Source organism: Trachemys scripta, chromosome 9 (assembly GCF_013100865.1).
Source record: "Trachemys scripta elegans isolate TJP31775 chromosome 9, CAS_Tse_1.0, whole genome shotgun sequence".
In the NCBI taxonomy this organism is placed as follows: Eukaryota; Metazoa; Chordata; order Testudines; family Emydidae; genus Trachemys; species Trachemys scripta.
Window position 1 is genome coordinate 46,971,484 of NC_048306.1, and position 17,935 is coordinate 46,989,418.

The following is a 17,935-nucleotide window of genomic DNA, read 5'->3' on the forward strand; positions in this document are numbered from 1 at the left end:
TTTTATAGCTTTGGCACAAGGGGGGGATCTTTTGTCGTGCTTGTCCCCAGCCCCACCTCATCAGTGGAAAAGTACAAGGATTAAGATGGATTCCAGTATCATGTGACATGGTCACATGTCACTGTAAGACCCCTAGTCTCCATTCTTCCTGGATTGGCCCACCTGTACACAGGAAATCTTGCAGGTAAATAAACCATTTACAACCAACTGTCCTAGTTAATGGGAGCTATCAAGATCCTATACTATCATTAATGGCCCACACTTTGCATAATTACAATAGGACCTCAGAGTTATACTTCATATTTCTAGCTTCAGATACAAGAAGGATACATGCATACAAATAGGAGGAATAGATTCAGTGGTTTATAACCTTTTTTATGATACCTTACAAGAGACCTTTTGCATAAAACATATTCCAGTTATATCATATTAACACTCATAAGCATATTTCCATAAAACAAATGGAGTGCAATGTCACAGTTACTTATAAAGAAAGACTACAGGCACAGTTCAGTGACATAAGCACTAAGCCAGGTTTATTGGTGTCAAGACACGGTCCTAGCATGCTGGCTCCCTTGTTACAGGTACGCTAAGACGTGAGTGCCTCGTGGCAAGGAATGGCTCAGTCAGCAGCTGGACTATCTGCTGCTCCTTCGACCAAACAAAGAATTAAGGCGAAGTATCCCTATGTTTATAGACTAAAACAAACAACTAACATATACAATTTCCATACTACCTTATGTATCTCATAACATCTGTTTGTTACCACCCCTTGTTCCTGATTTATTAGACAAAACATCCCTATTCATTATTTTGTCAAACCATCTTATCTTGTATTAGATTGGGGTGTATCTGTACTAACTAGAATATATTTACATAAATATCTACGGCCTAGTACACTAGCAACAACTTTGCCAAGTTCATGTACTGGACAGTGAACTTGAAAGCGTCTGCTTTAATACATGGTCTGACTTTGGTTCACGGTCTCTGGTTCAGGCTCAGATCTTGCACCAGGACCAGTGCTCCAGGCTCTCTTTATTAGATGTGGCCATGCAAATAGCCACATAAGTGTAGATATTTTAAAGTTGCTGCATAATTATGCTTTAGGTTTTATCTTTGGACACGATTCCCAACTAGTGTAAATGAACACATCTCTACTGAAGCTAATAGAGTTATATCAATTTACACCAGCTTGGGATCTGGCCCTATAGCTTTATGAGTAGCTTGAAGTAAACATACTGCCTTCCTGGTATGAAATCTCCATGGCAGTTGCTTGCCAGATGGCTGATTTGAAAACCAAAGCCATGAGGTGTCAACTGGGTTATGGCACATTCAGAGCAGTTCAATAGGAAAATAGTTTTTCAGTGGATGAGAATATTGTTGGGAGAGTTTGTAACTCATGAGTCTACCCATATGTTCTGTTAACAATTTGGGACCCAGGGGTTTGTTATATGTTTATTTACAATAACTGTTTAGTTGAGCTTTAACATAGTTTGGGACTGAATGCAAAATTGGGGAGCAAAGCTAGGAAAAGCTTTGTCTATGTAGCAATTCCCCATACAGTTTTGGATCTTATTTGTTCCCAGCTGAGTATGTTTGCTATAATGCAGGTTGCTCGATGGATAACTCCATTTCCCACCCCAGCTTAGCCCCATCTGCTTTACATATGCCCCCAGCTGTACCTTCTCGGGTAACCAGAGACAGGCTACTTCTGCTCTGCACATACATCAAGAGACTCAGAGAGAGAGAGGATGGAGCTTCCCATGGAATTTTAGCCACCAAGGAAGGGGATTTAACAAGATTAGAGCAGCTGCACACAGATGGCACTCTGGGCTGGGACATCACAGACTCCTTGGGAGTCGGCCTGGTCCACCATGCCGCAACAGCGAGGAGCTTGGAGTGCCTGAAGTTCCTGGTACTGCAAGCCAAGATTCCAGGGAAACAGAACCAACAACAGTGTGATTCCAGCACACAGTGCAGCATCCACGGGGAACCTAGCAGAGCTGCAGTGGCTGATCAGGGATGGCAGGTACAACTTACAGGTAGGTGATTGGTGGGGAGAATCGGGTTTCAGGAGCAAGATAGGGGTTTGTTTTAGGGTAATGGCTCGTGTGGCTCCAGTGCTATACCCAAGGAGCTGTAGGGCAGAGTGAGCAGTGTTCTAAACAGAGTGGGTCAGTAGCACATCTGTACAGTCCTTCAGTTTGAGTTGGCATTGGCGTTTCACCCCAGCACCAGCATGGTGGTCTCTTGTCTCTTTGCAGCATCTTGCTACCAGCACCGGGGAGGAGTTATTGTTATATTACAGTTAAAATTCTCTTTAAGATACTTTTGAGTATGAGAGTTGAATCTAATTTGCTGCCATCTCTTACTGCTTCTAACTTTTCTGAAACTTAATGAATCCAGAAGCTCAGGGTACCTTTATTTCTCAGGCAACTAATGTTCTATTTAAATAAACATACTTGACTACCTTTGCACTGAGAACACACCAGGACAACATGGCAGAGCAAAATGGTACATCCTGCTTTTGTTCTCTTTACTCTTCTGACTAGACACTGGCCCAGATCAGAAGACATCAGATCTGACCATTCCCACCCAGGAATCTTAGGGATGGTAGAATCCAGAACCAGCACCCTGATTTGGGCTTGTCCCTGTCATTTGCCTGAATTGTAACCCCAAATCTAAACCTGCCCAGCATAGGGTAAAGCTTGGATCTGAATCTGAGCTCTAGTTCAGGCCCATCGCCAGTTCTGGTGCAGGTGCTTCTTGGGAAGAATGCTGTTTGTTTATTCAATATGTACTGACATTGTGATGTAAAGCGTGAGTGACACAGAGGAAGCCATTTGCAGGGCACAAGAAGTTTCACTGGTCCTGCAAAACCCAGGAACTATGCTACAAATTCTTGAGTGTTTTCTGCAGGCCCCTTATCTCTTGACCATTGACTGATCTAGAGCTCTTCTGTAGCAGATATTTAGGGGTGGTTTATAGAGAGTGTTACACTTGGTCAATCATGCAGAGGGCCACTAAGCCAAGGCGAGAGACTGCCACAGAGTCAGTGGGCGACACTCTGGAACTACTCCATATGAAGCCAGTCAGGACTCTGAGGGAGCATGCCTCCTCTCTCTGAGCATACTGTTGCCAGGACAAGAAGCTTACACAGAAGCTTGGGGAAGCCAGAGGGCCCTGCACCCCAATTCCGCAGTCAGACAGGATCACAGCGTAGGACAGAACTTATTAGCACAGAAATCAGTGACTTTCAGCCAAGTCCATCTTGGGAAGTCCTGGGCTAGAAGCCCTAGACTCCCCCTCTTCCAGTGCCCCCAAGCAGACGGCCAGCTTCCAGCAACCTGACCTCAGACACTCCGTTGTTCCTCCTCCTTGTTTTTATCTCGCTTCCTGGGCAAAGAGTCACCTGGTTATCACCTAGTTGCATCCCCCTCCTATGTCTCAGGTTACAAAGAGCACTGGTCATAGCATATGTATTTGTGCAAAACAGTAAAACTCACATAGGCTCAAGAGTAAGACTCACATACAACATGATGAAGTGGGGATTTCCCCTTGTTACATCTCTCCTCCCTTTGAGACTGAACTGAACGGAGTCACTTTAGCCAATGGCCTGGGGAAGTTCGGGCCCCCGTCTGCGGTACAGAGCATTAGCTATAACATTTGCACTCCCTTTAACATGGACCACCTCCATCTCATACTCCTGGAGGGACGGAGTCCACCTCAGAAGCTTGACATTGGCCCCTTGCATCTGGTGCAACCATGGCAGGGCAAGTAGTCAGTGCACACAGTGAAGTGGCGTCCAAATAGATCTGGCAGCAGCCTTTTAAGAGCCCACCCCAGGGCCAGGCATTCCTTCTCTATGATCACATAGCTCTGCTCCCAGGGCAGCAACTTCCTGCTCAGGTACATGATGGGGTGTTTCTCCCCCTTTGCATCAGTGTGCATTGGCGCCACACCCAGCCCTGTGTCTGAGGCATCAGTGAACACCATAAAGAGCTTGTCAAAGTCTGGGTTTCCCAGCACCAGGCCTGTGACCAGATCCTCCTTCAGTGTGCAGAGAGTCCTCTGGCACTGCCTCATCCAGACCAGCTTGTATGGCTTACCCTGCTTGCATAGCTCAGTGATGGGAGCCGACACAGAACTAATGTAGGGCACAAACCTCCGGTAAGCCCCTCCATCCCAATAAAGGCATGGGCCTGTTTCTTAGTCTGGGGAGCAGGCCAATCTCTGATTGCCTCCACCTTGGCTGAATCTGCCATCCCCACCTTGCACTTGCCAGCTTTTACTGTCAGCCCTGCATCCTGGAGGTGACCCAGACCCCTCTTCATCTATGACACATGGTCCTCCTAGATCTGGCTAGCGACACAAATATCATCAATGTCCACTAGAGTAAAACTTTCCATCCCCCTCAGTAAATGATCCCCCTGGTGCTGTCAGGTGACCAGCACCTCCTTGAGGCCAAAAGGTAGGACCAGGGATTTGTACAGCCCCAAAGGGGTAACAAAAGCAGGTTTCAACCTGGCATCTGGATCCAAAGGCACCTGCCAGAAGCCTTTGGTGAGATCCCTGGTCGGGGGTAGTGAGTCCCCCCCAACTTGTCAAGGATCTCATCAGGCCTAGGCATGGGGCAGGCCTCAGACATGGTGATGGCACTGAGCTTCCGATAGGCCACACAGAATCGGATTGACCCATCTTTCCTGGGGACCAGCACCACAGAAGAGGTCCTGGAGCTGGTGGATGGCTGGATCACCCCTAAAACCAGCATGTCTCTGATCTCTCTCTCCAGGGCCTGGGCTGTGTTCCCAGTTACTCTGAATGGGGAACACCTGGATTAGAGGGCTGGCTCCCATCTCCACCCAGTGGACAGCTCAATTATTAAGCCCAGGCTGGTTGAAAAACAGCTGTTGGTATGAATCTCTGCCTGCTGGGCAGGGGTTAGCTAGTCAGAGAAGGGAATTAATTCCAGCAAGGGGCTGGCTCCTGTCTGAGGGAAGAGACCCACCAGTGGCTCTTCCCCCTTCTCCCACTGGCCATACACAGCCAGTACCAGCCTCTCCCTGTCACAGTACGGCTCCATCATGTTGACCTGGTATCCTTGGTGGCTGTGAGCCCGGCTGGGCAGTTCCACCACATTGTTCTCCTCATTCAGCTACTTGATGACCTTGAAGGGCCTCTGCCAGGCAGCTTACAGCTTATTCTTCCTCACCAGGATGAGAACCCTTCCCTGGTGCCATAGGCTGAGCGGTCATACCAGACCTTCTGCCTCCCTTGGGCCCTGGCTAGGTTCTCCCTGGCCAGACCCATGAGCTCAGCGAGCTTTTCTCAGAAAGTCAGTACATACTCTACCACTGATTCTCCATTGTGGGAAGCCTTCCCCTACCATCCATCCTTCACCAAGTCCAGGGCCACCTTCTGAAAAGGCTCCTCTATGACAGGCAGGTGTCTCAAGGCTGCTTTACCCTTGTTCCAGGCCTTTTGCACCTCTGGACAAGGCAGCCCTGGTTGGCAGCTGTCCCACCCTGGCTGTGGTTCCCCATACTCTGCTGGGGTTTCTGATCCCCCTGGGCTCAGCTTTGTCCCTACTGTCCCAGTGAGGGCAGGCAGCAAGCCCGCTGCTTTGCTCACAGCATCAGAGCTAATGTAAGCCGCCTCCCCCCTGTGCAGGGGGATGAGAAGTATGTCTCTGTCCCACTCAACTGCAGGGCTCTGATTACAGACAAGCAGGTATCCTGAGCTTAGCAGCTCCTCCGCCCTGCCAGCCAGGTCATTTGCATTTTCACTGACCGCTTCAGTCTCAGCTGATTGGTTTCCTGGATTCAAATTCAAATCCTCGGCCATTACAGGAGCAAAGCCTGGATCCCCTGGATGGGTCCTTCTGCCTCTCAGCTCAGCCACCACCAGTTCATGCTGCCACTGTCTTTCCCGCTGTTCTGCTTCATGCCTTCCTTTTCTCTCATGGTCCTCTGATTCCTTCAATCTTAGCTCCAATCCCATCCATCTCAGATCCACTGATGGGAAATCCAGAGGAGACCCCCTGCTGGTTGGAAGTGTCAGGGACGCCCGGCTGCTCCCAGCCTCTCTCATGGCCCCAGCTGGGTCAGAAGCCAATGCGGGCCCTGGGGCTGCCTGGCTGCTCCCAGCCTCTCTCATGCCCCCAGCTGGGTCAGGACACAATGTGGGCCCTGGGGCTGCCTGGCCGCTCCCAGCCTCTCTTATGCCCCCAGCTGGGTCAGGAACCAGCTCCTTAGAGCGATCATTCTCCTCCAACTGAGCAATTAGCTGTGCCTTGGTGAGCTTTCCAATGTGCAGCTCCCCCCACCCCCCACACAGCTCTATAATGTCATTTTTAAGGAGATAGTTATAGGATATCTCCACACTGTTCCCAAGTGGTCACGGACTCACAGGTCTGTGCTCTCTCAGCTCCCCTCAGTCCCTGGGAGGAAACCCTTCAGTGCAACAGCCCTTCTCGGGGTCCAATCTCTCTTGGGGTTAAGCCATAGGCTCCTCCACCTACTGGAACAGTGCCTCTTGGAGCCTTCAGCACACCCGTCTCTCACTAATTCCCCTTCTTCTACTGCAGGACACTCTGTCCATGGGGTGCAGTTTATCCCACGATTGCCACCAGTTGTCATGGAGTCACCGGGCGACACTCTGGAATTACTCCATATGAAGTCAGTCTGGGGGAGCATGCCTCCTCTCTCTGAGCATATTGTCGCCAGGGCAAGAAGCTTACATAGCTTCGATCTTCCTGACTCTGGCCTCGGAGCATCCCCTTCCACACCGTGTGATTCCTGCAGTGAGTCCACCCAGGCAGGGCTCCTGGGGAAGCCAGAGGACCCTGCACCACAACTCTGCAGTCAGATGTGACTCTCAGCCAGCTGGTAGAACAGAAGGTTTATTAGTTGACAGGAACACAGTGTAGGACATAGCTTGTTAGCACAGAAATCAGTGACTTTCAGTCAAGTCCATCTTGGGGAGTCCTGGGCCAGAAGCCCTGGAATCCTCCTCTTCCAATGCCCCCAGGCAGACTGCCAGCTTCCAGCTGGCCCAACCTCAGACCCCCCATTGCTCCTCCTCCTTGTCTTTGTTTCGCCGGGCAAAGAGTCACCTGGTCATCACCTGGCTACATCTCCCTCCTGGGTCTCAGGTTACGAAGGGCACCAGTCATAGCATATGTGCAGGCAGCTGGAGCAGCCTCACCTGCCCCAGAGGTCTCAGCCAATGTCACACATCCTTATTCCTACCACCAAGGCATTGGTGCAGCACACAGGGAAACTGCGGCGCACACAGTATTCATGCAAAACAGTAAGACTCACATAGAACATAATAAGGGAAAATCCTCGCTTCATTACAGAGAGAAAACCATGGGAAGAGTGTAAATAGGGTGAGGATAATTAGAGCTGAATCCAGAATATCAAGGCTGTTTAGAGGCAGCACGATGGGAAAGATGAGCAGCTCAGTGCGCTTGCATTTTGTTCCGAGCCAAGGGCTCTGGAGATAATACCGAATTGTGTAATTGTTTTGAGCAGACTCCCAAATCCCTCCCCTCCCCCCAAACAGCTTATTGACAAAAAGTTTTGCCAATAATCTTGCAGGTACTTTCAGTATTGAAGAAAATGAGGTGTAGCAAGTGTCAAAGCAAAGTAACTTTTTATACTGTATTTTTATAACTGAATTTGTTCAGAACTAATAGTTCACTGTTGTGACCATGTTTAGTTGGGGCTGCAATGTCTCATAACGAGCTGCTAATGCAGGTCAGTGTCACTATTCATCAACAAAGAGCAGATCCTAGCAGAGTGCTCTTTCTCTGGGACCCACTTTATAAGAGTCCTCTCATGATATGCCCATCTCCTCTAATATTGTGACAGATTTTTGTTACCAATCTTCCTGAGCGTCAGTTGATCAGGCTGACGCCACAGGATCGTTTGGGGAGGGGATGACGAAACGCATCAAGTGTCTAGATTGTAAAGCTTTATTGATAAAATAATAAAATAACAACAGAGAGTGCTGGGACTGTTCCCACATCACTCAGGGGAAGAAAGAAAGCGTTACTGCCCCAGGCCGTAACCCACTTTCATACTCACACCCGCACTACCCAGACTGGCCAAGTCTAGGTGTAATGTCAGAAGAAGGGGGGGGAGTGGAGCGGGAGTGGGTAGCAGCTGGCCTTGGGCTGGAGTTCTCTTATCGTCAGACTGAGCTTGTTAATTGCAGTGTCGAGTTAACCTGTTCTCCACTTTTTTCTTTTTCTTCTCCCCCCCTTTTCGGCCTCTTGTAACCTACAAAGAAACCTTCCACTCTCCACTCACACACCTTTAACCCTCCCCAAAATGCTTTGTGATGCTTGCAACAGCGTTAGCAATATACAGTGCTGATCTGCCTTCCCAGGGGTCTCCCTAAGGGGAGGAGGCCATTGGGTTGTGACAATGTCCCAGTCTTCACCTTTCCTGCAGTGTTTTCAGTTGGCCCTGTCCAAAGGCTCCACTCATCATAATTTGTAAACCAGCATCAAAATGCAAAGAAAACTCACAAATAAAAAGCAAAAATCTACAGTAAGTCTGAGATATAAACAAGTAAAAGCAAAGACCAATAACTAACCTTCTCCTAATTGAAATTGAAGCCCATATATAGCCCGCTGCTGGGTCTCAAAGCAGTGGGCACAACACTTCATAGACCATAGGCCCTACTGCAACCCCTGTTGTGAGCCTCAGGTCCCTTCAGGTATGTCTAAACTGCAGTAAAACACCCATGTCTGGCCTGTCCCAGCAGACTTGGCCTCGCGGGGCTCTGGTTGCAGGGCTCCAGCCTGAGCCTGAATGTCTACACCACAATTCAGGACCGGATTTAGGGGCAGGCAACCCAGGTGACTGCTTGGGGTGCCAGGCTTGGGGGCACTAGATTCAGGGTGCTGTGCATGAATAAATACAGATTTAAAGGTCCTAGTGTGTCAAGTTATCATCTTATATGACAGGGATAAATCATGCATGCAAATTGTGCATCATAGTCATGAAATAGGCTACAAATGCAATAAAAAATAAGGTATTCAAAAGTTTAACAAATGGGGGGGGGGTTCCATTTGGTCTAGGGCCAGCTCTGCCACAATTTTACAGCTCCGCAGCCCTAGCCCTGCAAGCCCAAGTCAGCTGACATAGGCCAGCCGTGGTGTTTTACTGCAGTGTAGACCATGGGAGGGCAAACTTTTTGGCCTGAGGGCCACATCGAGGTTCTAAAACTGTATGGAGGGCTGGGTAGGGAAGGCTGTGCCCCCCCCAAACAGCCTGGCCCCTGCCCCCTATCTGCCCCCTCCCACTTCCTGCCCCCTGATTGCTCCCCTCAGAACCTCCTACCCATCCAACCCACCCTGCTCCTTGTCCCCTGACTGCCCGCCCCCTATCCACACCCCTGCCCCCTGACAGCCCCCCCGCGGACTCTCATGCCTATCCAACCCCCTGTTCCCTGACTACTCGCCCCCAGAACCTCTGCCCCATCCAACCACCCCCTGTTCCCTTACTGCCCCCCAGGACCTCCTGCCCCTTATCCAACCCCCTGCTCCCGTCCCCTGACCGCCCTCCCAGAACCTCTGCCCCATCCAGCCCCCCCGATCCCTCCCCCTTACCATGCCGCTCAGAGTGTCAGGAGCTCGCAGCCCTGCCATCCGGCCAGAGCCAGCCACTCTGCCTGCACTGCCCAGCAGGAGCGGTGGGCTAGAGCACTGGCAGCGTGGTGCTGTGGGTGAGGGGGAACAGCTGGGGAGAGGCCGGGGGCTAGCCTCCCCGGACAGGAGGTCAAGGGCCAGGCAGGACGGTCCCACAGTCTGGATGTGGCCCACAGGCTGTAGTTTGCCCATCTCTAGTGTAGACAGACCCTTCGTCATTATGTCAGATCCCCTCCCCTGACAGCTTTCTGCTAAATTTGACTGATAGGCTTCCACTGAACAGGAAACAGTACCCAGCTTACCAACTGCAAACTAGATGAGACTGGCAGAAAACTTGGCTTCTCTCAGGCCTGGTCTACACTGAGTTTAGTTCGAATTTAGCAGCGTTAGATCGATTTAACCCTGCACCCATCCACACGACGAAGCCATTTTTTTGACTTAAAGGGCTCTTAAAATCCATTTCTGTACTCCTCCCTGACGAGGGGATTAGTGCTGAAATCGACCTTGCTGGATCGAATTTGGGGTAGTGTGGACGCAATTCAATGGTATTGGCCCCCGGGCGCTATCCCAGAGTGCTCCACTGTGACCGCTCTGGACAGCACTCTCAACTCAGATGCACTGGCCAGGTAGACAGGAAAAGCCCCACGAACTTTTGAATTTCATTTCCTGTTTGGCCAGCGTGGTGAGCACAGAGGTGACTGTGCTGATCTCATCAGCAGAGGTGACCATGGAGTCCCAGAATTGCAAAAGAGCTCCAGCTGGACCGAACGGGAGGTACTGGATCTGGTCACTGTATGGGGAGAGGAATCCATGCTATCAGAACTCTGTTCCAAAAGACGAAATGCCGAAATATTTGAAAAAAATCTCCAAGGGCATGAAGGACAGAGGCTATAACAGGGACCTGCAGCAGTGCCACATGAAACTTAAGGAGCTCAGGCAAGCCTACCAAAGAACCAGAGAGGCAAACAGCCGCTCTGGGTCAGAGCCCCAGACATGCTGCTTCTATGATGAGCTGCACGCCATTCTAGGGGGTGCCCCTACAACTACCCCACCCCTGTGTGTGGACTCTGTCAATGGATTCTCATGCAACAGGGATGCGGATTTTGGGGACGAGGAAGATGAGGAGGAGGAGGAGGAGGTTGAAGATAGCACACAGCAAGCAAGTGGAGACATTTTTCCCGACAGCCAGGAACTGTTTATCACCCTGGAGCCAGTATCCTCCCAACCCACTGAAGGCGGGCTCCCGGACCTTGAAGGCGGAGAAGGGACCTCTGGTGAGTATACCTTTGTAAATATAATACATGGTTTAAAAGCAAGCGTGTTTAATGATTAATTTGCCCTGGATACTTGGGTTGGATTTGCGGCCAGTACAGCTACTGGAAAAGTCTGTTAACGTGTATGGGGATGGTCCTCCAGGGACATCTCAATGAAGCTCTCCTGGATGTACTCCCAAAGCCTTTGCAAAAGGTTTCTGGGGAGAGCAGCCTTATTCCGTCCTCCATGGTAGGACACTTTACCACGCCAGCCCAGTAGCACGTAGTCTGGAATCATTGCATAACAAAGCATAGCAGCGTATGGTCCCGGTGTTTGCTGGCATTCAAGCAACATCTGTTCTTTATCTCTCTGTGTTATCCTGAGGAGAGTGATATCATTCATGGTCACCTGGTTGAAATAGGGGAATTTTATTAAGGGGACATTCAGAGATGGCTGTTCCTGTTGGGCTGTTTGCCTGTGGCTGAACAGAAATCATCCCTGCTGTTAGCCACGCAGGGGGGGGGAGGGGTGAAGCGATCATCCCAGAGAATTGTGTGTGTGTGGGGGGGGAGGTTAGTTGGGTTTGTGCTGCACATTAGCCCTAAAACCACAGTCCATCCTTTTAAATGGCCAACCCATTTTAAATGGCCAACCCAACAGGTGCTTGGTATGAGAAATGAGGGCGCTGCTGTTTGAAACCATTCACACATGTTATTAAGGTTAAAGAAGCCAAAAGACAGTGGCTTACCATATCTGTCTGCAAGCTGAATTCTGTTGCCCGCCAGCCCTGCGTGTGTGATCTCTCACACCAAACCGGCAGGCCCTCAATATAAGAGGCAAAATGTGACCTTGTAAAGAAAGCACACGTGCTATGTAATGTTAACAGCTTGGTTCACCGTGAAAGAGTCTACCCATTGTTCTCTAAAATGTGTCTGTCATAACTATAAAGGAAAGGGTAACAGCTGTCCTGTGTACAGTACTATAAAATCCCTCCTGGCCAGAGACTCCAAAATCCTTTTCCCTGTAAAGGGTTAAGAAGCTCAGGTAACTTGACTGGCATCTGACCTAAAGGACCAATAAGGGGACAAGATACTTTCAAATCTTGGGGGGGGAGGCTTTTGTTTGTGTTCTTTGTTTGGGAGTGTGTTTGTTCTCGGGACTGAGAGGGACCAGACATCAATCCAGGTTCTCCACATCTTTCTAAACAAGTCTCTCCTATTTCAAACTTGTAAGTAAATAGCCAGGCAAGGCGTGTTAGTTTTCCTTTGTTTTCTCAACTTGTAAATGTACCTTTTACTAGAGTGTTTATCTTTGTTTGCTGTATTTTGAACCTGAGACTAGAGGGGAGTCCTCTGAGCTCTTTAAGTTTGATTACCCTGTAAGGTTAATTTCCATACTGATTTTACAGAGATGATTTTTACTTTTTTTCTTTAATTAAAAGCCTTCTTTTTAAGAACCTGATTGATTTTTCCTTGTTTTAAGATCCAAGGGGTTTGGATCTTGATTCACCAGGAGTTGGTGAGAGGAAGGAGGGGAATGGTTAATTTCTCCTTGTTTTAGATCCAAGGGGGTTGGATCTGTATTCACCAGGAGTTGGTGGGAGGAAGGAGGGGGGATGGTTAATTTCTCCTTGTTTTAGATCCCAGGGGGGTTGGAACTGTATTCACCAGGAGTTGGTGGGAAGAAGGAGGGGGATGGTTAATTTCTCCTTGTTTTAGATCCCAGGGGGGTTGGAACTGTATTCACCAGGAGTTGGTGGGAGGAAGGAGGGGGGATGGTTAATTTCTCCTTGTTTTAAGATCCAAGGGGTTTGGATCTGTATTCACCAGGGAATTAGTGAAGGTTTTTCAAGGCTTCCCAGGGAGGGAATCCATTGAAATGGTGGCAGCGGAACCAGAGCTAAGCTGGTAGTTAAGCTTAGAAGTTTTCATGCAGGCCCCTACATTTGTACCCTAAAGTTCAAAGTGGGGATACAGCCTTGACATGGTGGCAGAGGTGGGATTATTTTAAACCCAAAAGCCAGTGAGATTTTTTTTTTCCTTCTAGCTGCTTGGAAAGCCGAGCTGGAGGTAGATAGATGCATATCTTATCTCTCCTTGCCTGAAGGCAGAGGTGTTAAGTTTTTTTAACAAGGTCCTTTGTTAAGAGAAGTGTTCAAATGAGCAAACAAAGGTAAAGGGAATTTACAAGCTGAATTGTTTTTTTTTCTTTTTACATCCTCGGGAGTAGCTAGTTAGAAAGTCTCTGTTAACTCAGCAGCAGCCAGAGCTGAGAGCTTCCCAATTTCAGTCAACTGCAGAGGGGGTGACCCAGCACAAGAAAACAGGAAAATGACTACAAAAGAAGAAAAAGCCAAAGAGGAGGCCTACAAGAGAGCTATGGAGCTGAAAGAAAGAGAAGAAAAAGCCAAAGAGGAGGCCCACAAGAGAGAGATGGAGCTGAAAGAAAAAGAGATGGAGCAGAGAGAAAAAGAAAGGAAGCATGAACTGGAAGTAGCAAAGTCTAAGCAGGATGCACCAGGCAATCCTAACAACCCCCCTCCAGGTACCACTTCCCATCCCCGAAAATTCCCCACCTACAAGGCAGGCGATGATACTGAGGCCTTCTTAGAAAATTTTGAAAGGGCCTGCCTTGGATACAGCATTGCTGCAGACCAGTACATGGTAGAGCTGAGGCCGCAGCTCAGTGGACCCTTAGCAGAGGTGGCGGCTGAAATGCCTAAGGAACACATGAACAGTTATGAACTTTTTAAAAACAAGGCCAGAATCAGAATGGGGCTAACACCCGAGCATGCCCGTCGGCGGTTCAGAGCCCTAAAGTGGAAACCCGATGTGTCATTTACCCGGCATGCCTACCACATTGACAAAAATTGTGATGCCTGGGTGTCAGGAGCAAATGTTAAATCTCTGGAAGATCTGCTTTCCCTAGTAAAAATGGAGCAGTTTTTAGAGGGTGTTCCTGAGGAAATAGAAAGGTACATCCTAGATAGGAAGCCCAAAACTGTAACTGAGGCAGGGGAGATTGGAGCCAAATGGGTGGAAGTGGCAGAAAAGAAAAAAACTAGTAGCAGTTGGAGCGAATATCAGAAGGGGCAAGCCGAAACAAAACCTTACCACCAGGGACAACCCAAGGCCCCACCCACATCCCAAGGGAAACTCCAGACGCCTTCTCACCCCATCACACCAGTCTCCACCAACCAACATCGTCCCGGTGATACCTTAGCAGGGCGATGTTTTAAATGTAATGAACTGGGACATATAAAGGCTCACTGCCCCAAGAACCCCAACTGATTACAGTTCATTACACCCCAATCACACCAAAGATCCCCAAACCCAGATGCCTCTCTCATACCCTCAGAGTGAAGGGAAACCTTGAGAGTGGGCGGAAAGAAGATTACCGCTTGGAGGGACTCTGGGGCTCAAGTGTCAACTATCCACCAATCCCTAGTGGACCCCAAACTCATCAACCCAGAGGCTACAGTGACAATTCAACCCTTCGTGTCACAGTCTGTAACCTTGCCTACAGCCACGTTGCATGTCCAGTACAAGGGCTGGTCAGGAATGTGGACTTTTGCAGTCTATGACAATTATCCCATTCCCATGCTGCTGGGGGAAGATTTGGCCAACCATGTGAAGCTAGCCAAGAGGGTGGGAATAGTCACCCGCAGCCAGGCTAAGCAAGCTTTCACCCCCATCCCTGTTCCTGAGCCATCCACCAGGGCCCCGTCTGTGTTACCGGAGACCCAGACAAAGGTGGTGGAACTGGATCCCCTGCCAACGACTGCAACAGCCATAGTGGATCCAATCCCAGAGACCCAGCCAAAGCCAGTCCCAGAACCGGAACTGGCAACGCAACCAGCACCAGAACCATTGCGAGCCCTGAGTCCAGTGCTTGCAAACCCGTCTACAACTCCAATGCCAGAGGGCACCAGCGAGCCTGACCTGGCGGAAGCAGCAGATAACCCTACCCAAGAGGCTCAGCCAGAGCCTGAGATACCACATAGTGCACCAGCGGACAGCGGTTCACAGTCAATGGAAACAGCCCCAGCACCTGCATCGCTTCCAGAGGGACCAAGCCCCAGTCCACAGTCCAAGGAGGAACTGATGTCTCCAGCATCAAGGGAACAGTTCCAGGCCGAGCAGGAAGCAGATGACAGCCTTCAGAAAGCTTGGGCGGCGGCGCGGAGCACCCCACCGCCTCTCAGCTCTTCTAACCGATCCGGGTTTGTTGTAGAACAAGGACTTTTATACAAGGAGACTCTTTCTGGTGGGCACCAGGAAGACTGGCATCCTCAAAGACAGTTGGTAGTTCCCACTAAGTATCGGGTAAAGCTCTTGGGCTTAGCCCATGATCATCCCAGTGGCCATTCTGGGGTGAACAGAACCAAAGACCGGTTGGGGAAGTCCTTCCACTGGGAGGGAATGGGCAAGGATGTTGCTAAATATGTCCGGTCTTGTGAGGTGTGCCAATGAGTGGGAAAGCCCCAAGACCAGGTTAAAGCCCCTCTCCAGACACTACCCATAATTGAGGTCCCATTTCAGCGCGTAGCTGTGGATATTCTGGGTCCTTTCCCAAAGAAGACACCCAGAGTAAAGCAGTACGTACTGACTTTCATGGATTTTGCTACCCGATGGCCGGAAGCAGTACCCTTAAGCAACACCAGGGCTAAAAGTGTGTGCCAGGCATTAACAGACATTTTTGCCAGGGTAGGTTGGCCCTCCGACATCCTTACAGATTCGGGAACTAACTTCCTGGCAGGGAACATGGAAAACCTGTGGGAAGCTCATGGGGTGAATCACTTGGTTACCATCCCTTACCACCATGAAACCAATGGCCTGGTGGAGAGGTTTAATGGAACTTTGGGGGCCATGATACGTAAATTTGTAAATGAACACTCCAATGATTGGGACCTAGTGTTGCAGCAGTTGCTTTTTGCCCACAGGGCTGTACCACATCCCAATTTAGGGTTTTCACCATTTGAACTTGTGTATGGCCGCGAGGTTAAGGGGCCATTACAGTTGGTGAAGCAGCAATGGGAGGGGTTTACGCCTTCTCCAGGAACTAACATTCTAGACTTTGTAAGCAACCTACAAAGCACCCTCCAACACTCTTTAGCCCTTGCTAAAGAAAACCTAAAGGATGCTCAGGAAGAGCAAAAGGCCTGGTATGATAAACATTCCAGAGAACGGTCCTTCAAAGTAGGAGACCAAGTCATGGTCTTAAAGGCGCTCCAGGCCCATAAAATGGAAGCATCGTGGGAAGGACCATTCACGGTCCAGGAGCGCCTAGGAGCTGTTAACTATCTCATAGCCTCCCCCACCTCTAACATAAAGCCTAAGGTATACCATGTTAATTCTCTTAAGCCCTTTTATTCCAGAGAATTAAATGTTTGCCAGTTTACAGCCCAGGAAACAGATGACGCGGAGTGGCCTGAAGGTTTCTACTATGAAGGAAAAAAGGATGGTGGCATGGAAGAGGTGAACTCTCCGCGATCCTTGGACGTCTGCAGCGACAGCAGATCAAGGAGCTGTGCACAAGCTTTGCACCAATTTTCTCAGCCACTCCAGGATGGACCGAACGGGCATACCACTCCATTGACACAGGTAATGCTCACCCTATTAGAACCCCACCCTACCGGGAGTCACCTCATGCCAAAACTGCTATACAAAGGGAGATCCAGGACATGCTACAGATGGGTATAATCCGCCCCTCTAATAGTGCATGGGCATCTCCAGTGGTTCTAGTTCCCAAACCAGATGGGGAAATATGCTTTTGCGTGGACTACCGTAAGTTAAATGCTGTAACTCGTCCTGACAACTATCCAATGCCACGCACAGATGAGCTATTGGAGAAATTGGGACATGCCCAATTCATCTCTACTTTAGACTTAACCAAGGGGTACTGGCAAGTACCACTAGATGAACCCGCTAAGGAAAGGTCAGCCTTCATCACCCAGGCAGGGGTGTATGAATTCAATGTACTCCCTTTCGGGTTGCGAAATGCACCCGCCACTTTCCAAAGACTTGTAGATGGTCTCCTAGCGGGATTGGGAGAATCTGCAGTTGCCTACCTCGATGATGTGGCCATTTTTTCTGATTCATGGGCAGAGCACCTGGAGCACCTGGAAAAAGTTTTCGAGCGCATCCAGCAGGCAGGACTAACTGTTAAGGCTAAAAAGTGTCAAATAGGCCAAAACAGAGTGACTTACCTGGGGCACCAGGTGGGTAAAGGAACTATAAATCCCCTACAGGCCAAAGTGGATGCTATCCAAAAGTGGCCAGTTCCAAAGTCTAAAGAAACAGGTCCAATCCTTCTTAGGCTTGGCTGGATATTATAGGCGATTTGTACCCCACTACAGCCAAATCACCGCCCCGCTGACAGACCTAACCAGAAAGAAACAGCCAAATGCAATTCAGTGGACTGATGAGTGTCAAAAGGCCTTTAACCAGCTTAAGGCAACACTCATGTCTGACCCTGTGCTAAGGGCCCCAGACTTTGACAAACCGTTCCTAGTAACCACAGATGCGTGCGAGCGAGGCATGGGAGCAGTTTTAATGCAGGAAGGACCGGATCAAGAATTCCATCCTGTCGTGTTTCTCAGTAAGAAACTGTCTGAGAGGGAAAGCCATTGGTCAATCAGAGAAAAGGAATGCTATGCCATTGTGTACGCGCTGGAAAAGCTACGCCCATATGTTTGGGGACGGCGTTTCCAACTACAAACAGACCATGCTGCGCTACAGTGGCTTCATACCGCCAAGGGAAATAACAAAAAACTTCTTCGGTGGAGTTTAGCTCTCCAAGATTTTGATTTTGAAATACAACACATTTCGGGAGCTTCTAACAAAGTGGCTGATGCACTCTCCCAGGAAAGTTTCCCAGAGTTAACTGGTTAACAATTGTTCTTGGAATGAAACATATTGTTAGTTTTTATATAATCGGTAGTATGTCTAAAGGTACATGTGTCTTATTAACTCTGTTTTCTCCTAGAACTCCAGGAAGAAATCACAGCCAGTGTGGAAC

General features: G+C 49.3%; 1 protein-coding gene across 1 annotated transcript in view; it reads left to right on the plus strand.

Moving 5' to 3' along the window:
- Positions 1 to 295: 295 nt before the first annotated feature.
- Positions 296 to 17,935, plus strand: part of ESPNL (espin like) — an 85,725-nt gene continuing 68,085 nt past the window's right edge. The window contains 2 exon segments of the mRNA XM_034781850.1: positions 296 to 1,944; positions 1,946 to 2,042. Of these exon segments, the coding sequence (XP_034637741.1) occupies positions 1,619 to 1,944; positions 1,946 to 2,042 (423 nt within the window). The 5' untranslated portion in view covers positions 296 to 1,618.